The sequence below is a fragment of the Ascaphus truei genome, chromosome 1 (genome assembly GCF_040206685.1).
Source record: "Ascaphus truei isolate aAscTru1 chromosome 1, aAscTru1.hap1, whole genome shotgun sequence".
Classification (NCBI taxonomy): Eukaryota; Metazoa; Chordata; class Amphibia; order Anura; family Ascaphidae; genus Ascaphus; species Ascaphus truei.
In genome coordinates this window covers 50,468,784-50,493,651 of record NC_134483.1, presented here as the reverse complement: position 1 = coordinate 50,493,651, position 24,868 = coordinate 50,468,784, and the positions used below count along the sequence as shown (strand labels likewise).

The following is a 24,868-nucleotide window of genomic DNA, read 5'->3' as shown; positions in this document are numbered from 1 at the left end:
GGGGCATCGTATAAGAATTAAAAGGAATTTAACAAAAATTGCAAAAAGGTCCAATCAAATGAGCAAATATTGAAATTGAACCTTAATACCAAAAAGATTGGAAAAGAAAATATAGAACCTTTTCAGTGTGAGATGGGCAGACATTATTGAAAAGGAAAAAGCAGATGTACAAAATAAATTATTTGCCTCTGTATTTACTAGGGAGCAATCAATTGCAATAATATTACGCCAGGAAGAAGCCACCACCACTATATTAATTAATTGATTAACTTAGGAAGAAATGTATAGGCTGCTTGATGAAATTCAAGTAAATAAGGCACCTGGCCCCGATAGTGTGAACCCAAGGGTTCTTAAGGAGACAAGTTCAGTTATAGCCAAACCATTACATTTACCATGCAAAGACACAGGCTCAGTACCACACGCTCAGTACCACACGCTCACAACCGGGGAGTTACAGATCAATAGTGGGAAAGCTACTGGAAGGTTTGTTACGGGATAGTATTCAGGAATACCTTACGGATAAAACAATTATTAGTAATAGCATGGATTTATGAAGGATAGGTCGTGTCAAACTAACCTTATTTGTTTCTTTGGAGGTGGTAAGTATTTAGCCCAGTATGAAGACCAGGTTAATACAGGTCTGTTTCGATATCGCAGAGGCTTTTGATACGGTGCCACACAAGAGGTTGGTGTACAAAATAAAGCAAACTGGACTCAGCGGGGTTTACAGAGGCCCCGCGCGCTTCCCGAAGGCACTTGAATTAAGTGCCGGGGGAGCTGCAGGGCCTCTGTAAACCTAACTTACCGTGGCTCCGGCGGCTTCCTCCCTGTGTCGCCATGGCAACGCGGCGTCAAAATGACGCTGCGAGGTCATGTGACGTCACGTTGCTATGGCAACGTGACGTCATTACGCCGGAGCGCGGGTAAGTTGGGGTTGGGAGGGGGGCGCGGGAGTGAGGGGACAGCCGGCAGGGGGGCGCAGGGAAAAAAGTTTGCGCCCCCCTGCTCTAAGCGACTCCTCCTTGCTTCTGGGGATATCTCTCCCAATCCTTGTCACTGCCTTATTTCTACTTGCTCTCGTCCTTGCCTCCCACATGTAACTTCTACTCCTTCTAGTGTCAACCCCTTTAACCTCATAACCATCCCATTACCCTCCCTCCTCTCTCCTTTTCTCCTGTGCCCTTTGGAATGCTCGCTCCCTTTCTAACAAGTTCCTCTCTGTACATGACTTCTTTCTCTCTCACTCCCTGCTCCTATTTGCTATAACAGAGACCTGGCTCACTCAGTCTGACTCTGCTCTGGAAGCCACTCTCTCTTATGGCAGCCTCTTTTCTCCCACACTCCGCGCCCTGATGGCAGGGGTGGAGGTGTGGGGCTCCTGCTCTCCTCTCTCTGCCGTTACCGAACCCTTCCTATTCCCCCCCTCTCTTGCTTTTCCCTCCTTTGAGGCTCACACAGTCCAGACCTTCTCTCCTCTCCCTGTCCATGTGGTGGTCATCTATCACCCACCTACCTCTACTCATCCCCCTTCTGCCTCTCTCTCTCTCACTTTGAATTCTGGCTCTCTTTCTTTCTCTTCTCAGACTCCCCTGTTCTTCTCCTTGGGGACTTTAATGGCCACATTGATGACCCCTCTCTCCCTTGGGCTTCCCACTTTCTCTCTCCAACCTTTTCTTTTGGCTTTCAACCGTGGACTGCAGCCAGTACCCACAAGGATGGCCACTACCTAGACCTGGTTTTCACTAAAATCTTTTCTCTCACTGATTTCTCCATTTCCCCCTTTCCTCTCTCTGACCATCACCTCATCTCATTTTATCCCTCTCGCTTCTACCCCTCTGCAGAAACCTGCGCTCTATTAACCTACCAGCTTTTGATTCCACTTTACGCTCCTCCCTCTCCTCTGCTTCAGACCCTGACAACCTGGTCAGGAACTACAACTCTGCCTTATCCTCCTCTCTTGATCTACATGCCCTGCTTTCTCTCTGCTGTCCTCGCCCTTCTAACCCCAGACCATGGCTAAATTCCCACATGCGCATGCTGCGTTCCTCCACTCGTTCCTCTGAACACCTCTGGTGGAAATCTCATACACTCACAGACTTCCTTCACTACAAATTTAAGCTGTCCTGTTTCAACTTTGCCCTCTCAGGCTAAACAAACCTACTTTTCATCACTAATCAACACGCACAAGTCTACGCCACGCCGACTCTTCTCTGTCTTTGACTCTCTACTCAGACCACCCTCGGCTGCCTCCTCTTCTTCCTCCATCTCACCTCAGGACTTTGCTGACTTTTTAAAGGAAAAGATGGAATCCATGCGTCAGAACATCCCCTCTGTTGCCTCCTCCCATCCCACGCTGCTTCCTAACTCTCCTCCTGCCTTCCTTGACTCTTTTCTCGCTATCTCGGAGTAGGATGTGTCACTGCTGATCTCCTCTTCTCCCTCTACCACCTGCCCTCTTGATTCAATTCCCTCCCATCTCCTAAAACGTCTTGCTCCTTCTATAATCCCTACGCTCACAGATTTGTAATTCTTCCCTCTACTCTGGAACCTTTCCATCCTCCTTCAAGCATGCTACACACCTAGGCCATTCTCCCCCTGCACACGCGGGAAGCTTGTTTATTTATTTAAATACAACAGTCCAAGGATATTGATCCGCGTTACCCTATCTAAGCTTCCCGTGGAGTGTATGTTAACCAGGGATCGCTCTATATACCACTATCGCGGGATCCTCCATGCCCTAAGGAGTCATTGATTTACTCACCTGATAGACAGGCATGTCCTCGAGCATATCGGCACTGATATAACCAGGATCAGTGCTGATATAGGGGACTATGCGATCACTAGTTAGACCGTCTCCCCACTTTATTACCTTGTGCATATAATTGCTCTGTATTCTGAGAGAGGGGGGGTGGGGTGTTTTGGGGCTATACTGACTTCATCCTACAATTAACCCCTGTGTACCCTACTCCAGTAAGAGTTGCAATTGTTGGCATTTCAAAGTGCATCTATCCCTTATCTGCTGAGTAGTCTCTCAGTATATCTTAGCTGTTCATGTGCATACATTAGCCCTATCAGTCAGCGCTGATAACAGATTTACCAACGCAAACACTGTGGAGGTTGCTTCTACACTAGCCTCCTCCTTCTGCGCACCATATCACCCTGTCATGTTAAGGGTGATTACCTATGTGTGCAGAGTGTGTACGTGCGGCTGCTAAGAAAACATTCTGCATGGGCTGCTAGGTGCAATGCACGAACACTCTCATAATAACAGATATTACCGATACCTTACTGACAGTAGTGAGGGAGTGCCTATTTGGGTTCACATTACCTCGAAGGTGTTTTGGTAATTTCCTTTAGATGCCTTAGCTTGCCGACATTTATTATCACACTTGAGTGTCTGCCAATTAGTCTGCACTTATGTTTAGAGTATGGGCAATATATGTCCTTATTAGAGACTTAGCTCTGACAGCGCTGGTGAATCTATGTAGTAACCAGTGCAATCTCTATCTGGGGCAGATATTATATAGGTCTAACCTATCGCATTATATGCCACATACATCATGAGTGTATCCATTTAGAGCACATTACACGCCTAGATACACTCACATAGAGACCGTCCTTTCGGTGGGCTCTCTCAGGCTCCTCTCCTATATTTTAGGTAGCTATAACTTATAGCATCTGATCCCGAGTATCTATTAGGGATCTTACCACATCTACCCACCTAGACTTGGGTGGGTTACCAAGGATACAGTCACGTGCTGTTCAAATATAGTATTTAATTACGTTTTAACACCCTATTTTTTATTCATAGTTATTAATAAAGTATTTTAAATTTATCATTATACATTTGTTGTGAATGAGTGCTACAAGACTGGGTTCTTTTTCTCCCATTTGATCCTTCAAGCATGCAACAGTTATACCATTACTCAAAAACAGCAAGCGTGACCCTACCGTCTTTCTAACTATCGACCTGTCTCCCTCCTGCCTTTTGCCTCCAAAATCCTTGAACGTCTTGTATTCTCACGCTTGCTCCATTTTCTCAACACCTATTGTCTCCTAGACCCTCTACAATATGGCTTCCGCACTGCTCTCTCCACAGAAACATGTCTCACTTGAAATAAAATTATTAAAAACTGTATTACACGGGTTCAACTAATAGTTTAAACTTTAGAAAGGCAGATTTTAATAAACTGAGACACAATCTACAAGGAATACATTGGGATTACATTTTTGCAGGAAAAACTGTGCAAGATAAATATGGGTAGCCTAAAATATTCCTAGAAAAGCACACTTGCCCATAGGTACAGTAATAAATATAAAAGAAACACGTCTAAACCAATGTGGCTAAATAAACAGGTGGGGGAGGAAATGGAAAAGAAGAGGCATTCATTTATATTCTTAAAGTCAGACGGGACGGGGACATCGTATAAGAATTAAAAGGAATTTAACAAAAATTGCAAAAGGTCAAATCAAATGAGCAAATATTGAAATTGAACCTTAATACCAAAAAGATTGGAAAAGAAAATATAGAACCTTTTGAGTGTGAGATGGGCAGACATTATTGAAAACCTCTACGCATATTTCTCCTGACGATGCCAGCTGTCCTATTAGCGAAACGCGTAGAGGGGACCCGCCCAGGAAGAGAGAGGATTGGTGCTGGTAGCTGTCCATCACAAGCCCTACCTGAAGTGACGCGACGGAGCTCCCCGAGGAAACCGAAGTGACGGATCGCACTGGAAACAGTGCTGGAGGTGATCCCTGAACGCTGCGGTGCAGGAGAGAGAATAGACGGCCATACATACAGGGGTCACGGAGCGGAGGCGGTGTGGTGAGCTGCGGAACTATCCCCATCATTCCACATTCACTTTGAGTGATAAATGTTGTTTTTACACTTGTCTATTGTAAGTGTGCATTTTTAAGCATTACTATAAAATATCCTTTTTATACCATTGATCTGCACTATGGAGATTTTTCTTTACTTTCCATGCCCTAATCTACTTTATTGCTGAACGAGTGCATTATCCTGCCTGCGTCTAGAAGACTTCATAGATCCCTTGATACCTGATATTGTCCTTACACTACTACTATCTTGTGAGTAGGCTGCACAGAAGAGCCAAGATAATCATCATATTTTTTCACACTGAACTATATTGTCTGCACTTAGTTTGTTTTTTCTGTTGTCTTTCTCCCTCGTGCTCCCCCTGGGTTGTGAGAATATATAAGCGCTATATAAAGACATACATACATACTGTACATATGTAAATATAAACAATATATAATCCATGCTTTTAAATAGAACAGAAAAGTATCCACTACCAGTTAGTATTCCAATTCCATTCAAAAGCTGTATTATACGACAGGCATAAGCTTATAGGGGGTCCATGTTAAAATGACACAACGAGTGCTCATTTGCACGTCATTACCCAGAATCACTGACTGCAGTGGAAGCATTGTATGCCAAGAGATAATGGGGAAGGGCAGGGTTGTGGACCCGTCTGAGACACGTGAATGTGCTCACAAAATGATATTTATAGTTGCTATACACTATATGCCACTTTCCTCCCCCCAAACCCCCACCATAACTTGCTTTGTGTCTGGTTAACTTTCTTCCTGACATTTTCATAATCACTATATAGAGTTTAATTCTTGGACCAGAAAAGAAGAAGAAGCCGTTACTCCATTCACCCAGAAAAATAGCTTCAATGGAAATAGGTAAAAGCGGAAGTTGGAGACAATTACACAGAAAAAGGTTACACTGCTCTAAGCATACACAAACCTGCCCACAAAACAAATGCTTAACACAATACAACGGTTATCAATTTTTTTAAATATTAGGGCACAACTGCAGGCTCAAACTCCACACCAGGCCCTTCTTGGGCCGCGTCCATAGGCAGTGTGCCGCGTCCATGGGCAGTGTGCCGCGTCCATGGGCAGTGTGCCGCGTCCATGGGCAGTGTGCCGCACGCCTGTTGCAGGAGAGATTTGTGGCCTTGGGGTAGACGCGACGGGGGCGTGGCCGTAACATCATGATGCTGGTTCACCCTCATTGGGCAAACCGCTCACTTGTCCCACCCATCACGCGGCAGAAACAATTTGTTTTCTTGGCATTGTGAGCACCGGCGCTCTGCATCGCGCATGCGGTCAGGCGCTCTATGACCTGCCTCAGAGGCACACCATGGACACGGCCTTACGCACTCACACTTACCCTCCAACACTCCACACGGACATCCCCCATTGTCATAGAGCACACTCCGCCTTTTTCGCAATACCACCCCCCGCTGCCCCCCTTCCCAAATCACACGCTCCACATTCTGCGATCCGCCTGTCCTCCCTCTCCTCTGTAGCAGGCGGAAAGAGGAGCGCGAGTAGAGGCAGATCACAGCCTCTAAACATTGTGGGATGCACTGCCCCTTGTATCCATATACCAAGAAAAATAAATAAATTAATATTTGAAAAAGGAAAAGGAAATGCATTAGAAGGAAAACTAACTTTTACCAACATAATTTCAAGCTCATAGCACTTCTATTTACCTACTGTTTCAACCTCCCATTGCTCCCGACATCTGGAGATGAGGCAGTTAGGTAATTAGCTTCCCCCCACACTTGCAACACTGCCCCTGTTTTGTTTCCAATGATTTGTGCCTTCACTTATAACAGCAACAACAGGACAATGCTTGTATATTGATACTGAGGAAACACCCAAGAGTCTACCCCCCACGTAGAAATTGTAATACTGGCTCTGACTAGATTACACCTCCACTCTGGACTAGCCCTTTTAGAATTACATTGAACGCTCAGGGTTTCATCGCTCTGTAAAATTTGTCTGGATACTAATTTCTCTCCCCCCCTCGCGCTCGAGACTTGTTCTATAGGTCGCCAGATCCAGTTCTCAGTGTCCTACACGGTTTAGATTCTCCGTGATTCATGTCAGAAACGTTCTTTTACTTGATGTATTAAAAGTAACATTTTATCAGGAGGTGCGTACCTTGGACTTGTTCTCGTCACAAGTCCACTTTTGCCAAGTCATATATGTTAGTTGATCTCTGGGTGGCACCCTCTAACTATTACATAGTTACAGCATTTCAGAAAGAGGCTGAGCGAGGCTTGTTAGTTCTCAGTTTGATGCACTAACCGAGCAGCATGTTTTCCCCAGGGGCTTCAGCACCCTTGGCAAAGGCTTGCGGCACCCCAGGGTATCACAGCACCCTGGCTTCCAGCAAAGACTTGAGACTTGTGATCGTACTGTCTTTAGGCACATTTTTGCCTTTAAAGCAACTGCAAAGAATGTTGAAATTGGAGAGTTGGTTCCTTAGTTGCCTGCAAATGTCTGGCTTTATAAAAGAACATTTGTATTATGGCTTATGGTGAAACGCATTCAGGATGTCTGTAATAAACCTTTCTATATATTATTATTTTTTTGAATGAAACAATAAAAAACTGCTCAAACTATGGCCCTACTAATCTTGCTGCAAAGCCATCTTCCCCTTGCTCAGGAAGATGTAAACCTATTCAAATGAATGGAGCGTACAGTATATCTGCACATCATATTGAATAGTATCTATATACATAGAGCAGTTGTTGACTTGCCATGTTTTGCTAAAGTTTAATTGTGCAGAATTATACAATAAAGCCGTGGGGCTCAACTCCAGTCCTTGAGTCAATGACTGACCCACCTGTGCCGAAGCTGGGAGGTCCTTAAAACCTGGACTTGTTGGACGGATCTTGAGGACTGGAGTTAAGCACCCCTGTAATAAAGCATATCTATGACCAAAACCTTACAGAATTTAGCCCAATATCCCTCACAGTAACTTACTACACTGAGAAAAAGAACAAAACCATTTCTGTAAAAAATAAATAAAAAACCCAGCCCTTATGGAATGTGAGCAACATCGGGTATTTAGTTTCATCTACTTTACCACATTTCCTGGACTAGTATACAGCTGAGGAAGCTCTGTTTCCTTGCACCTCATAATGAGAGAAATGTGTCCCAGTTAGCCATATTTCACTTAGCTTTACATATTGAACGTATTTTTCAACTTCTACAGTAATCTGTGCCAAAACAGAATGAAATATAATGCAAGTCACATCATTTAAAATGAGAACATTGCGGCTTAGGCTTCACTGACTCACATATGCTGGACACCCGATAACACATTTTGTTACTTTATAAGGTTAGGGTTGTGTTATTTTCTGAAGCAGTCAAAATGAAAATAGATTTATGGCAATGGTAATGCAGAAGCGAGTTTGATTGAAATAAAATGTTATATTAGGCCCCTGCTTTAATATTACACAGCTGTAGCAGTCTTCACTGTTCCCACTAGTGAGGTATGGTGGGATATTCTGTCATATTCTGCATTTGCTGCCATTGAATCCTATGGAAACTTTCATATCCTGCGTTGTAATGGGATGTGTTGTGTTGCAAGGAACAATAAAGCCTGCTACACATACTGTACCTGATACATTTAAATATCCTCATGATAGATAGGGCTGAAGAAGTGGCTCAATGAGTCAAGGCATGAACCCTGGTAACGACACAGAGTTTGAAGCAGGGGAGCCTGGTTTAAATCCCCGGTGTCAGCTCCTTGTGTCCTTGGGCAAGTCACTTTCTAGGTTATAGGCAGAATGGAGGTGGTGTATTTGGAGATCAGAGCTGTGATGTAAGAGGGGGAAGCATAATTGAGAGCTTTACAATTAAATTCAAAATTCTAGCTCGGAATTCTAGAGTATTTGGGAAGCCAGTGTAGGGATTTGTATAGTGCATCAGCAGATGTGGAGCAGTGTGAGAGGATATATATATTGAAAACGTGGAGCAGTGTGGGAGGATATATATATTTAAAACAACACAAATTAAGCCTGGGACTAACTAGAAAAATGAGACAAAATTGCTCAAAATCAAAAGAAAACACACTGATAAGAAATGACAGCCTAATGACGGTGCTAGGGACAAATATGAATGAATACCAACAAAGAAAAAAAAAGAAAAGAGGCCCTATAAAAGCACTAGAGCAAGAATAATATATAAATTGATTTATTCAAGAAACATGAATTACACAAAAATAAGATAACAGTCCAAGGGATTTTTGTGTAATTCATGTTACTTGAATAAATCAATTTATATATTATTCTTGCTCGAGTGCTTTTATAGGGACTCTTTTCTTCTTTGTGTGTGTATACACACACACACACACACACACACACACACACACACACACACACACACACACACACACACACACACACAGCAATGCACTTTCATTTGCTTTAAAAAAGACGACTTTGTCGTATGTATGTATGTATGTATGTATGTATGTATGTATGTATGTATGTATGTATGTATGTGCGTGCACACACACACACACACAAACACAGAAAAGGATCCAAGAACATTAAGCAACTAAAAATACAATATCAAAATTACAATGAATAGATACAGGCAGGTGCAGATGTTGGGTCTGACCTCGGCCCAGGCCCAACTTACGGCCAAAAGGGCCCAGGTCTCCCACTCTTTGCTAATGGGAGGATAGCCTTAAAAACGGCACCGTTACTGGTGCTTAAGGACTGGAGTTGGGAACCTCTGCCCTTAGTTAACCTATAAAAATCTATCAATGCAGTCCTTTGTTTTGAGTTTCAGTACAGAATGTATTTGCATGCATGTAATATAGATAGGAGATATAAAACCACCACTAGATTATAATACTAGCTAACTCCCACTGAACACATATTTAAAGTTGAATCAGCAGTTTATTTTATGGTAGATTTGTTGAAACAATTTCACAATGGCAGTCACTTCTGTTGTGTGTAGTTCATTAACCTCCTGACTTGTACAGCGAGATCACAGCTTCACTCTGCTGTATAAGCGGACACATGCTCAGCCAGACAATGAGTCATCTTGTACTTACATCACTTTTCCTGAACTTTGCTTTCAGACTCTTCATGTTTAATCCATTCAACTTTTCACAGCTTTACTAAAACGTCAATACCTGTGAAATGAAACAGAACAGTCTTAAATAATCTAATTCATGGACAACTAATTGCACGGCATACTCAATATACAGTAGGAGCCCTGTAACCCTTTCGCTGCCAGTGAGGCTGCACCATACGACTGTATAACGGTGCTGTGTATTACAGGCACATCTAGCAGCTGAAGTATAAATACCGCAGTCCTCAGACATTAGATTTAAAAAAATGCATTTTGTAGATGATTGACCTTCCAACAAAAATGTATTTTGATTTCCACAATGAATCCAGTTTCCCTGTTTACGCAGACCCAGAACTCCACTGATACCCGATGCTGTATTGCTTAAACTTTAAGCCAATTTTAAATCTGTGCATGGCAGGCCACCAACATTGGGCGGGGGATGGGGGGGGGGGGGGGGGGAAAGCAGTGCATAATAAAACGGTATAATTAATATGAGGTTTGACATCAGTAACAGGTGGTGTCTAATTGCATACAGGAGTATACAATTACAAAAATCCTGCGCTCCTCCCAAATTGGCTTGCAATTAATCAGTACATTAAAATTGTACATCTTGATCTCAAGTCCTATAAACAAAAAGGAGTTATTTAGTTACATCTTTTGATCACAAAATAATAGAGCCTGCAAGTAAAACACAATTTTAGCTGGTACCTACACTAAATGCATAATATTTCTTATTGTCTCGGGGAGTAAACTTTGTGACATATGTGAAAGTGCCTAAAGGGTTCAATGACAAGCATTTATGCCATCTGTGACTCAGACAGACTGTCAGACACACCACCTAGAGACTGAACTTCACTTTCTAGAAGTGTTTTATACCCATTTGCTAATGGAAAAAAATTGGCAAGGAACTCAGCACCAATAAAGGAGGGTCCAAACACATCCAAAAAAAACCCCCCAACTATTTTCTGCGCTCAAACCTACACAGGAATGTATCAGTATAACTATATAATTCAATTCGGAGCTCCTTGTCAATTCTCCAATTAGCAAATAGGTATAAAACACTACTACAATGTGAAGTTCACTCTATAGGAGAAGGTGGTGAATGTCGGAGACAGAAACTAGAGAACCGGGTGTATCATTTCTGTTTTTTTGTCAGCTTTAATTGCACAGAATCACAGATGGCATAAATGCTTTACTATTCCTTTACCCTTTAGGTAGGGTGACCAGACGCCTCGGGGTTTTGCATGCATACGCATGAGTGATCGGCGCTTGACGTTTGCGCAGTCGGCACTCACAATGGCTGTTCCCCCCCCTACCTTAGGCCTGTACACATATAGCATAATGTTTAGTCCGCGAGACAATAAGAAATATTATGCATTTAGTGTAGGTAGCTGCTTAAATGGAGTTACCTTGACACGGCTTAATCATTTTTTGATCAAAAGATGCAACTACTGTACTGTAAATGTCTCTGTTATCAGACTTCGGATCAAAATGTAGAATTTCACTCATAAATTGCGAACCAATTTGGGAGGAGTGCAGAATTTTTGTCATTGTTTTCCATAGACAAATGGCCAATTATATTTTCCTAGCAGCATAATCCATAAAGGTATTGAATTATATAGTGTTACTGATACATTCCGTTACAGGGGTAGGTCTGAGCTCACCTCATTCTAATTTAATTAGGCAGATATGCTGCAATTATATTGATTGTTTTTCCCTAATGAAGTCAAATTATTTTGTTGCCCCGTCTCATAGAAAGTAAAAAAAGGGCCACATAGTTAATTAATACCAGTTAATTAATACCACTAGCAATACTCCTTTGCCTCTCCCCCACCCCCGGACTGAAACCACAAACAAAAAGGAGTCAGCTGCAATATATTTTGCATAGTTGTTTACCTACATATATTACAAAGTCTTTAAAACACACTTTGCAAATTCATGTGATTTTCCAAATCTAAGATAATCCAGCAATTGTATCATGAGAATGGGGGGTTTACATTGAACGAAAAATCATTCTCAAAACTCAAGAAAATGCAAAGGTAACCAGATTGTAATATACTGCAGCGGTTTGCAAACTAATTTAATGCCGGGGGAGGCGTGTGGCCTCTGTAACCTCACTTACCTAGTGTCAGCAGTGTCTTCGGCAACACGTCGCCATGGCAACGCAGCAGCAAATGGCGCGGTGGGGACACGTGACCCGCAACGTCATTTGAAGCCGTGCCTTCGGTGGAGCGTGAACGCTAGGCTCCAAGGAAGGGGGCCGCAGCTGAAAAAGTTTGCGCAGCGCTGATATACTGTAATAAGAGCAGGTATATGAACTCTCAGCTTCTCCTGCTCCACATCTCCATCATGTGGTCATTGCAACACGGCGCTGCTTGATGTTGCAGCGTCCTGGCAGCACGTGGTCATGGCCAGGGCTCGACAAATCCACTCGCCCGCTTGCTACGGGCGAGTGAATTTTGGCTGCTGTCGAGTGCAAACCTGTGCCGGGTGATGTGGCGATCTCCAGCATCTCCCTTGCAAATTATACTCTTTTCCCCCTGCAGGTCCTGAAAACATGGCCGCGCGGCGTCAAATGACACCATGGCAACGTGACATCACGGCATCCCGTCTCACGGCTTGTTGTAGTTAGACTAGCGTACCGAAGTAGACATGAGACAAGAATAAGAATTACAATATACCAACATTGTAAGCAATACACCACACACACACACACACACACACACACACACACACACACACACAAAAAGGGGGATAACAGTGTGCCTTAAGTCGGCCATCTATTACAGAGATAAAATCTGTCTGAAAGGCAGCTTTGATTGAATTTCCATTGAATATAATTTCTTGTGTCTTACACATTTTATTAAGAAGAATGTGGAATGTCATAAAGAAGAAGTTGTGGGAATAATTGCTTCCTTCTTATAAAACAAAACCATAAGACCCAACATTTGAGCCAAAGACATCTCAAGAGGATTTTCTTACTTGAGGTCTTTAAACTGCAACGGCAGACCAGCAAAGTTATTTTGCTGCAGTTACGGACTCAAAACAGTGGAAAAATCAGATTTCCACAGTCTCTTAATGTGCAGAAGGGAAACAGTCTCTGGTTCTGCTTCTGTACAGACTATTTGAGTAGAACACTTATATTGCTTAAAGAATACTTCTATGGCAACATTTCAATAAAATCTGTAACATTAGTACATTTATGTGTTTTTATTATGTTACAAGCAGCCTTAATAGCAATCAGGCATGTCAGGAATTACTGTATGTTGCCATTTTATAATGCCTTGAAGGCAACATTAATCTGTAACTGGATGTAATTCTTAAGGATGAAACAGACACACATTATTGTGGAATGCATGAAACTAAATGGATGGTTATGATATGTGAGAGCTAGCATGATTAACACCACAAAGTCAGAAGGAAACAATTCGCCTAGTCCCTGGTAAAGTCTTTAGAGACGTGATACCCACATGAATCTGTTCTGCACAGTGTCACATTACTTTCTTACAGTATTTCCAACTATCGGCTAATGAACTTGAGGGAATATTTGGAGTCTAACAATGTGTCTTTATTTAAACGCAGAATCATCCCCTCAAAAAGTAAATGTTTCCTAATAAATATTATAGAGGTTCCGGGGCTCCACATCTGCAAGTTTTGCCTTTGTTGACTGATTGTAGGAGCATTGCCTTTGAAAAAGTATGCCTCCCTAGGTGGGAAGCAGGGGTTTTCCTCAGTTGAGCCGCGTTAATTTCAGCTCCAGGGACCCCATGCTCCCTTAGATACTTATCTCTAAAAAGTGATGTCAGCATCCCATATCCAGTTAAAGGTCCTGTGGACCAAGAGGAAGCCACAAGGGATGACGTTGCAGTTTCCTATGGGCCGTCCGTAACTCTTGCAGGGCCCCTCCTCCAGGCAGCGTCACCCATCTTCCGGCAGCGTGATGTCACGGCATCATGTTGTGTTGTCATGGCAACATGTCATGTGACGTCGGGTCACCATGACAACACAACGCTGCAGGAGGAGGGCCACTCCAGAGAAGGGGTTAGACCCCCACAACACACACCTTGGGGTGAGCAGCGGTCCTGCACCGGTCCGGGAACTCCCCAGCTCCCCCCTCTCCTGTTGGGTGGAAGTGGTATCTTGGAGCCAAAAGGAGGGAGCGCGTGGCCCCCAAAAAGGCACGGAGCGTAAGACAACCGCCTTGCTCTAAGGCCAGCCCTGGGCCCATGGGACCTTTAAATGGAAATCTTCTATTCCCAGTTGGGATTGTTACCTGCAGCACCTTCCAAGGTATGCATCTCCAGAAGCAAGAGGTCCCCCGAGCTGAATTTACTGTGACGCAGCTCCGGAGATCACCTGCTTCATACCCAGTAAAAAAATAAAGAGGCAGAGCCTCTTTAACAGTTTTGTTTGTCCGGACACCTCCTCAATCATAAGAAAATCCCTTCCATGCATCACGGAATGACCAGAGGATGCTCCCTGACATCAGTGGAAAAACGCAGCCATGCTCCATGCTTCCGCATCTCAACTCTACAGGTCGGAGAGATTAAGGGGCATTGGGGCATGACCCTCCACTCATTGTCTTACCTCTGGGAGAGCCTTTGTTTCTGCCGTATTTACCTCTGTAGGTCCTGGCATAATAAGGAGGGAGTTGGGGGGAGGACGACAACATTGCCCAAGCCAATCAATAATGGGATCAGCCCACATAGGAATAAAAACTTATTACTGTACTTAACAATATAATTCTGATGCCACCTTCTCCTTGGTGCCAAAAGTGTACATGTTAAATTCCACTTTTTTTTTTTTTTAAATCTCATATTGCGGTTTCAAACTGGTTAGCATTATTGAAAAATGTTTATGACGTACTCTATAAACATGTGTGTGTGTAGGTGGTTTGGTATTATGTTTACCTAGCTGCTTAAAACTGGATCAGCAACTCAACTAACATATGTTTTAAAAAGGCTCCAGACTAGGTAATCCCTTTTATTCTCTCCAGGCAGCATCTGACCTACTCACCTAAAAGCATAAGGCTTCACATGTCCGTGTCAATCAAAAACACCACATCTCCTTAAAATCGTTAAGATTATGCTTGCTCTTCTAATTAATTCTAGTTATTTTTGGTGCCGTCACACATTTCAATACCTCCAGTAGTTGCTAAATGATGCACTTTGTCACAAGAAAAGGCACATGGAAACCCAGGGCTGATTAGAGAAGAATGTCTGCGCTGTTATCTTTGCTGATCTGCCGGTTTGTGCACAGTCATGGCTTTCAAGAAATAATGTTGGGTGGGACTATGATTAATAGCTTTCTACAAGGAAATTTGAGTATTTTTCTACATAAAGTGCGGACAATGCACACAGTACTGGCCGTGCAATGTTCACCTGCTCACATTTACTAAAGGGTTCTGTGCTTTAGTACACCCCAGCTCCCTTTCAAATGAATGGGAGTTAAGATGTGCTGAAGCCTAGCACCCTTTAGTGAATAAGGACCACAGGGAGTTGCTGCCCAGGTGCACCAACACATTTAACTTGCCCAAGTCTATAAGGAGTGTTGACAATGGGATTGGAACCAGGTTCCCCTCTTCATAGTCAGTGACCTTACTGGGAAGTTTCTTACTCAGTCACTCAGCTCTTATCCTTAGGACACTTACAAGCTCAGTAACGCTGAAACATAACCAATGACTAGTCTCCAGGGCATGTAATCAGATTGTGTTCCAGTTAAGGAAAACAAAGTTAGCCATTGTAAGGGGTTAAGTGTCATGTTGATGCAGCTTCACCTTCCTTGACCTTCTTGAGTTTTTGTTTTTTTAATGGTTCAATTGGAGCTGAAGTAAAATGTCCTGCTCCTAAAGGGCAAATACTCCAATGCTGCGTGGTCACATGTTTTCCCTTTAAACCCCATTGCTGCAAGAACCTGCAATGAAATGATTTACACAAGTACGACAAACTATATTTCTATGGATGCAGCATCCATCAGCTAAGGGTAATTACTGTGTGCAGTGGTTGTGGAGCAGGGGTGAGTTTTTTATGCATCAAATGTAGAACAATAAGGCCTTAGATGAAGTCTCTGCCGACTATCATTATGTCTATACAGTTTAAAGCAGCAGTGCCACTTAATCTACAACGTTAAGCTAACTTTCTTAAGCCACTCATTTCTAGCGATGAAACCAACAATGAGGCTTCTTAATAAAAGGTTTCCAAAAATCGGAGACCCAGATGGGCAAATTTTGCCGCACGCAGAACACGAGTTAATCGGTTTGAACAAAGTCCCCTTACAGCATTTTCCATCAAAAGGTGTTCTAATACTGTAGTATGTAAAGCATCTAGGTAAAAAGTGTTATGTACAAGTAGTAACTTAAACGCCAGTCCTTAAGACAGGTCAGGTTTTCAGGATATCCCTGCTTCAACACAGATGGCTCTATCAGTGGCTCAGTCAAAGTCAAAGACTGAGCCACCTGTACTGAAGCTGGGATATCCCTAAAGCCATAACCAGGGCAGAAGAGTGGGGAAGGAGGGGGAGGTTGGGGTTGCTACAGTAGTTAATACTATAAAAATGATGAATGATTTGCAGTTTATTAGCAGAGTGAATCACAGCTCTGATCAATGATCAGCACTTCAAAAGCCACCCAATAAATGCGAGCTTTAGGTATGGAATACAATTATTTACAGTAGAAGCTAAACCATCATTTACTAATTGAAAGGCTGCATATGAGATGTTAGTGACCAAACACTGCTGTTGAGGTGGACTATTTGTGTTGACGTCGCTGTGGTCCTGAGATTTCGGAGGCACTCCATCACTGACATGGAGAGTTAGACTAATTTGACTTTTACCATAAATGGAAAGTAAAAGTGAAGATGTATATCAACTTGAAGTGCACATAAATCATTCTGAGAGACTCTGTTTGTTCAGTGCAGTCTCCTCAATGAGAAGCCTTAGGGCAAAGCATGAAGCTCGCTAAGGGTGGGGACATTTTCTGCTGAAAAAAAGATATGACCCGAACAACCACTTTGTATAATACAGAATAAGGCCTTAAAGCCAATAAAGTTTAAAGTATAAGGGTCACACAATAAGATAAAACAGCTGGTGAGTTACTGTTGAGGAGGGCAGAGCTATATGCTCCAAAAGGAGTCACCATACAGGGTGCACTGTGCCAACATTCTGCACTGCTCAGCCTGGCAGAGGCACAATGGACGCAGCCTTACAGTCTTCGTCTGCACGGAGGCGTGCGTTATGTCGCCCGCGGAAGCGTTTTCAGGACATGGTAGATGCACCGTCGGGGGAAGGGGGAGGAGGGCGTGTCAGAGATGTCACAGAGCTGGTTCGCCCTCATTAGGCGAACTGGTCACGTGACCTGCCCTGTCACGCCGAGAAATCAGTTTCAACTGAATCCTCGCGCAACGCGCACCCACCTCCTGCTGTCGTCCGCGCGGTCTATGGTTGCGATCAATGCCTTAAGGCAATGTGATCACACAGGGTCTTCGGCAGCATGGCCAACGCCTTACACAGCTCAGGATCTTGAGAACCACTGCACTATACAGACACAATGTAATCTGAGGTTTTATAATGTCCTGAATTCATATTATAGCTATAAAATAAATTAACTTTATTTCTCTATCAAAAAGAATAAAAAAAAAAAAAACTAGAAGCTATTGTCCTGGTATAGTTACAGCAAAAACAATGGAGTTACAGACAGACAGTGCCATTCTGGTGTGTGATTTGCAAGCCTAATTTTGAAGCTGCAGCATTACAAAAACCATTTGAAATAGTCAAGTAAACATAATGAATAGGTGAAAGTATGTTTCATTCGTTAGCAAATTGCCACAATGCAAAAAAGCTAAGCAACATTGCCGCGTTAAGTTTAGCATATGGACCACCTATGCTTTAATTAAACAGTATGGTCACTACGAAGAGAATGTTACAGGCGTTCTTGGCTTTCCTTGTAGCTTCACTTTGAGCTCTTGCTCTGTCTAAACTGAACGTTTTACAAAACACCCAGGAATGTCAAAGCCATAAGGAATAATTACTAAATTGCACAAGGTGGCCTTGGTGTCAGATCTCAATCAGGCGTCACTGTTCTGCAATATGTCCGATTGACATTTTAAGATATGGCAGTCCATTTCTGTGATATTCTCCCCACCCCCATGAAATAAGGGTAGAGAAAGATTTATTTTGTGGGTATTTCTTTAGAATGGTTTGCTTTACTCCTTTTTATTGAGCAAAAAAGCTTCCAGACTGAAGCAAGAATACAATACACATCTCATAGTATTTTCTTCCATGATAGAGTAAAAAGTATCAAATTATCACAAATAAATGCAACAATTTCAAAGTATGAACTTAAATGACAAAGTATATGAAAATTCAAATAAAAAGGGTCCCCTATAAATAGAAGGGAAGTCCAGTGACTTAGCAACTTTTCCTGCACCCTCTGCAACATTACAACGACATCCAAGGCTGTTAAAAGCAGCAGCCCGCACTATTAATTTTGCTTTAAAAAAAAAGGAAGAGGATACAATATGGACCTCGGTCGGGGTCAGCCTTCCTGCAACCAATAGAAAGCCACAATGTCCTTGTGGAGAACACTACCTTCCTCCAGGTCAGCTGGAGGTGCGATATTGCCTTTTGGTGAGATATTGCCACAGGGACATCAGGAAGAGAGAAAAAGTTGTTCAATTTCAGCACTGCTCGAATAATGATGCAAAATGTGTCACTTTGCATCAATGAACCAAGGGGCATCTGGGAGTGACTCAGTGACTTCATTACTGACAACATTGACTGACGCATTGGGTTCAAATCCCATGGTCAACTCTTTGTGACCTTGATAAAGTGGCTTATCTCCCCGTGCCTCAGGCACCAAAACATAGATGCAGCCAAACTGACTGACGCCATTACGTCAGGCTGCATCTGTAGATTGAAAGCTTGTTGGGACTGTGCATATGAAGTTCTATGTACAGTACAGAGCTGCATACTGGGAAATATTATAATTGAATTGTACCTCGTTTTATGGATTTGTGGAGTGGTTTCTGGAACACAAATGGAAAAGTTGCTTGGAGTTATATGATTCATCAAAGTTTGCCTTTTGTTAAAAATAGGGTAGGTTTGTATCAGCATCAGATGTAAGAAGCTCAAATAACAAGTTTCATATATTTAATACTGAAAGGCACAAATTCATGCCAAATACTTTTGCCCCATGTTATAGGACTATCTAGAAAAGAGTCTGGAACAAAAAGCACCAGGCTCTCTTTGTCCAAGAAGAAGTGTCAGCGTATACAGAAAATGAATACATCCATTCCCTTTAAAATGCTGTATCATCTATGTGTATTACTGCTGTGAAGCGCTGTGTACATTAATGGTGCTATATAAAAGATATACATACATGGTAATTACAAGCAGTCAAGTAAATATCCCCATTTAAGCCAACTGCATTCACAGCAATCTGACCGCTGGTATTTGATGGAACAAGAATACCAAAGCTTCCATGCTGGTGGAGTACACTGCCTCACTCCTGGTGTTATTTTGTGAAACATTACACATTTAACATAATTATTCACACTTTTGAGATCACACTGAATAATTGGCAATTTTTGAATCACAAAAAGCAGAAGGTGCTGTACCATGGCAGAAGACTATAATCAAGAAAAATACACTATATATCTTCCATCTTCTTAAGGAAACCCACATGTTTTGTTTTTCTAATAAACACGTTATCATAACACAATTATTTACTTCCTATTGTTACAAGAGAGGAAACGTTAGAAAATATCCCTATGTTTGTCAAAAATGGCGGAAATAAAATCAAACAGGAAAATAACATCTAAATAAGAGGCATTTGTTATAAATGTGTGGTCCCACATACGTTTACATTGTGGCTATTTTTTTTCCCCAGTAGTACATATTAGAAGTGCCAAGTTCTTAAATAAGGTTCCAGGAAAATTAATGGAAACTAGCACTCGTCCTGTTGCTCCATGTTGTTGATGTGAGCCACCACAGGAAACAGAGAACAAGTTCCAGTGAGTCATCTGCTAGTTACAGGGCATGACACACAAATCTAATCCATTCCTGTAATCCACAAGCACTACGGGCATTTGACTTGCACCAAATCATCATTACCAAAAATACTCATGACTAAAACCCACAAATGAGCTGATGCACCATATGTCGTGGAGCTTCTAGACATTCTTTTTTTTTTTTTAAACAAAAACCTCTCTTGTGAAAATTACACTATTTCTGTAACACTCATGCCTGTTATATTGATTGCATTTAACAACATTTTCAGTACCCACTAGGCACGTGCCTAGGGACCTCCGTGGTAAGTGGGCCCCTGGAGGTTGTGGTGGGTCAGTGCTGCGACTTCCCATGCAGCAGCCCAGAGGTCACTGGTCTCCCATACACTCAGTCCTCCTGTTGGAGCAGGGATCCAACTTCTGCCTGACCGGAAGCTGCAGTCCCCAGACCTCACCCAAAGTAAAGCGAGTGTGTCAGAGAGAGAGAGAGGCCCTTATGGCATTGCAGGAGGAGGGCCATCTCGAAGAAGAAGAGCCTCCAAAGTCTTAGGCCTCGTTCAGGGTGGCAGAGACAGGAGGTGGAGGGCGCTCGTCCGCGCGTCAGTCTGCTGGGCGGCGTGCACATCATCCCCAGCAGACCTTTTCAAGCTTTCGGGAGGCGGGGCGACAGACATCAGCTTAGGCATGGGTGTTGCACTCTTGAAATCATTGTCAAGATTGATTTCATTGGCTGCCGAGGTACCAGTGACACTGCTGCAGCTTCAAAAAACAACTTGAGTTGTTTATTGAAACTGTAGCAAGCGTCAACTCCGTACTTCGGCGACAGGGTAGCTGCTACCCTGACAACCGATATTAACTTTAAATACTTTGTTTTGAACGTGCATGCACATAGCGAAGCAGGCACCCTGAACGAGGCCTTCGTGCCGAGGTGCCCCAGAGGGTCTTAAACCGCCACTGAACATCTTCTACAAAATGTTTTTTTTTCTTATTTGTTCCATTATGTTGAATAAGGAGCACTGGATATATGCTATTGTCCATTGACTTTATGGACACCAAATCCATTAGGTCCCTTCTTATTTATTTATTTATAAAATATTTTACCAGGAAGTAATACATTGACAGTTACCTCTCGTTTTCAAGTATGTCCTGGGCACAGAGTAATAGAAGTCTATGAAATAAGCTTATTTAGGTATAAAATGTTTTACCAGGACGTAATGCATTGAGAGTTACCTCTCATTTTCAAGCATGCCCAGGGCATAGAGTTACAATGACAAATAATACATGGTTACAAGTACATACAGGCATACCCCGCTTTAAGGACACTCACGAGTAAGTACATATCGCCCAATAGGCAAACAGCAGCTCGCGCATGCGCCTGTCAGCACGTCCTGAACAGCAATACCGGCTCCCTACCTGTGCCGAAGCTGTACGCAAGCGGGGAGACTATAGAACCTGTTCCAAATGTGTTATTTACATCAGTTATGCACGTATATCACGATTGCAGTACAGTACATGCATCGATAAGTGGAAAAAAAAGGTAGTGCTTCACTTTAAGTACATTTTCGCTTTACATACATGCTCCGGTCCCATTGCGTACGTTAATGCGGGGTATGCCTGTAGTTACATTAAGTGAACAGGGTTATCCATTATATGCACAGTTAAAGGTAATAATGTTATAGGCGTATGTAACAGTTACAGACCACATTAAAATTTAAATTGCTCCAGATATCATAAAGAAAATCTACAATTTCATTCCACAGGAGACAAAAAAGTAAACCACAAGAACATGAAAAACAACCGATTTAAATGTGCATTATTATTGGTTTTATTTTGTGCGCTTGTGTATCGGTGACACAGCAGGAAGAATGAGAACAGCAGTGCTGGTTACAGATGGATGAAACCTTCTTGCACGTTCACAAACGTGATGAATTCCAGGCATTCGTGGCTGGCCAAAAAAAAGTCGCAGAGATATAAAACTTAGCCAAAAAACCCACCAGAGAGCACTTTCACCCCAGCTACTGATAATCATGATGCAAACCAATTCATGTTTAACCTTTCCAGCAGCTAAGGGATTACATAACCCTAGTTATTCTCTTTATTACCGCACACATCTCATTGTCAAACTCTCCAATAGCTTTTTGTTTACTCCCCCCCACACACTTTGTTGTAAAATAACCACTGTAGTTTAGGGACTGTATGAGCCCTATCTAGCCTGTAACAAGAGTAGTACTATATATACACAGTGTATTACGTGATACATGTTTTGGTGCCTTTTGAAGTTAGGGTTTAAGCATTAAATTTGCATCTAAATGAACAAGAGTTACACATTTTAAGTGCCTTCAAGTGGAAATGGGGCGTTTCAGACCCATCTGCTGCCAGTAAGAATATTAGGGCCTTTAGGTTATTTATGACATTGGGGTTAGAGAGAAAACAGAATTCACAACACTTCAATTGCCTGTAGAACATGGAATTATTTTACACAACCCCAAAGTGGCCCTTTTGGTGGCTATTGGCCTTATTTTTTTGATAGAACTTATAAATCCATCATATCCCAAACAGAAACTATTCAGTCCTCGTGTTACATGTTTACTGGGAGTATAGCATACAAACTGCAGGAAGTACCTCTGATTTGAGTCAGCTGTTAGTGTGTCCCAATTATATGAACCGACGTGAATCATAATTATAAAGAAGGGGTCCAACACAATCCCAATTTGGAATCTTATATTGAACACAAGACTGTTTGGTGCAGGAAATCACCCAGCCAGCAGACATGTAGGGAAGGAGTGCCAGCTGTCAGCACTCGCATTAGGGGAGGACAGTATTAGCTTTATCTATAGAACAAAACAAGTGCAGATTTTACATTTCTACCCATCAGGAGGGATCTGGATAGAACACCAGGACTTTCTGGTCCAGTCCTTGGTTATTAGAAGTTCAGATCAACACCCCTGAAGTTACACAAACGCCTCCTGTACCGTCCCAGACATTAGTGGTCACTCCAGGGAATATTTGTCAATAGGATTACAAAACCGGTATAAAAAAAAAGTGTTGTAAAAGAAAGCACCAGATTTACCAAATAACACAACCCCATAGGATCCCCGCCCCCTTTATAAATCTGGTGCTGTTATTGCACCCACCCTGGTCCCCAGTAGGAAAACGTGGATACATACCTCCCTCTAACAGCTTTTCCGGATTGGATACTGCACTCATGCCCTCGAGTAAAGGGAATGGCAAAAAAACAGGAATGGCCGAGTCTGACAATGTTAAACCATATGGGTCACAGCGGTGTCTCTAACCCCAGCAAGGAGTGTGCAGGCGTGAAACCCCCTCCTCCACCTTGCACTGTCCCGGCTCCCGGCGGCACAGCACTGGGGTCTCCACCACTGCAACATGTCACCTCGCCCGAGCCTCTCAGCGCTTTCCCCTCACCTCCCTCCCTGACACACAATAACCCTATTCATTGCCTCACACCCCCCCCCCCCACACACACACACACACACACACACAGTCACTTTGCACGGAATGCCACTGAACAAGGGACAGCAAATCAACAAGGGACACAGCCCAACAATGCCTAATTGTTTACAGCGAAAAAAAACTCACCCCGTATAGGTTGTTTCCAGCTGCTATTCCCCAGGCTTGTAGCTGGCACGGCTGCTTGGAGAAGCCTCTGGTCTCTGGCACATGGCAGGGGAGCAGGCTGCTGGGAGCGGTAATGTCGCCTTTGCTTTCTCCCAGTCCCGCACTGAGCCCTGGCTGCCTTCTCTCGCACTGAATACTGTTACTTGCCGGCTTTTGATCTCCTGCTCCTGATCTTTGTACTTTTTTCCCCCTCTCCCCCGCTCTCTCTTTTGTTTGCAGGCAGTGTGTGTGACCCAGGGCTGGAGGCTCATCACTGCCACCTACTGGTAAGCCATGTGCCTGCTAACCTTATTATAACTACAGACATCAACTACAACTACATCAGGCGGATCCACTTCAGTGTATAGCGGCACCCGTGGCTGGAGCCGGGCTGGTATCTATAATAGTGCACCAACACGTCCAGGGATAGCGCTATCTCCAACACACGTGGGTGGGTTTGGACATAGGGACATCAAGAGGTTGGTGTCCAGCTCCCAGGTACTTTGGTGAATATCAATGTTGATGTGTGCACCCGGTGCACTGTTATGTGTATGGCTATATGCATTATTCTGTGTGGTACAGGGTACCGAGTTAATTAGTAGTAGCAATAGTAAAACAGTTGTTTGCATACACTGTGTGCGTGTCTTATTATTGTGGTTCCTGTAAGAGGACCATCCCACTCAGGTGGGAACCCTTACAGGTGGATGCGCTGTGTACGACGAATCAGGTAACCCCAGGCTCCCAGTGGCGGAGGTTCAGGTCTTCTGTGAGCCTATCAGGTGACGCACCACACCCGGTAACACACGTGTATTTCCCCACATGGTCCCTATCTGCGATTGGGGGGGAAAGGTGTTACACATATGTAACGGCTGGACCCCCCTTGTCTGACCCACCCAATCTCACATTGGCCCGTGTGGTCTAACCGGTCCCCATTACAAGGTCGTGTGTGGTGGTGCACCTGCAAGTAACAGGACTCCTGAGTCTCCCGCTTGGTGTTATAAGAGGATATCATCAGGACAGGTAGCTGAGGTAGTGGGTACGAGTCCAACTTACTTCACGTGCAGCGCCTCCACCTCATCAGGATCTATGCTTCCGCAGGGAGATGGTCCTGGTGAGGAACTCCTTCTCGGTGGTGACTGCCACTGCTGAGTAACTTCACACTCACACAGCGGGGGTTTCTTTGAACAAGGCATCTTTATTGTAGTTTGGGATGTAACAGACTGCCCCATGCAGCTGCCGGCTCTAGCCGCACATCTCGTCGTGCTGTCCCTTTGCCAGGTACGCCCTCCCGTATTGAAGTGGGATTCCCTTTCTCCTAGGGAGATCACCAC

General features: G+C 43.3%; 1 protein-coding gene across 4 annotated transcripts in view; it reads right to left on the bottom strand.

Moving 5' to 3' along the window:
- RAI14 (retinoic acid induced 14) overlaps positions 1-23,786 on the bottom strand; it is a 165,502-nt gene extending 141,716 nt beyond the window's left edge. For 2 of the 4 annotated variants that reach the window (XM_075587806.1, XM_075587835.1), the window contains exons 1-2: positions 23,520-23,786; positions 9,899-9,979 (exon numbers count right to left, since the gene is read on the bottom strand). In XM_075587806.1, the coding sequence (XP_075443921.1) occupies positions 9,899-9,934 (36 nt within the window). In that variant the 5' untranslated portion in view covers positions 9,935-9,979; positions 23,520-23,786. Of the gene's footprint in view, positions 1-8,452; positions 8,650-9,898; positions 9,982-23,086; positions 23,335-23,519 lie in introns of those variants that run through there. The other 2 variants (XM_075587817.1, XM_075587826.1) reach the window with 2 other exon arrangements.
- Positions 23,787-24,868: the final 1,082 nt, after the last annotated feature.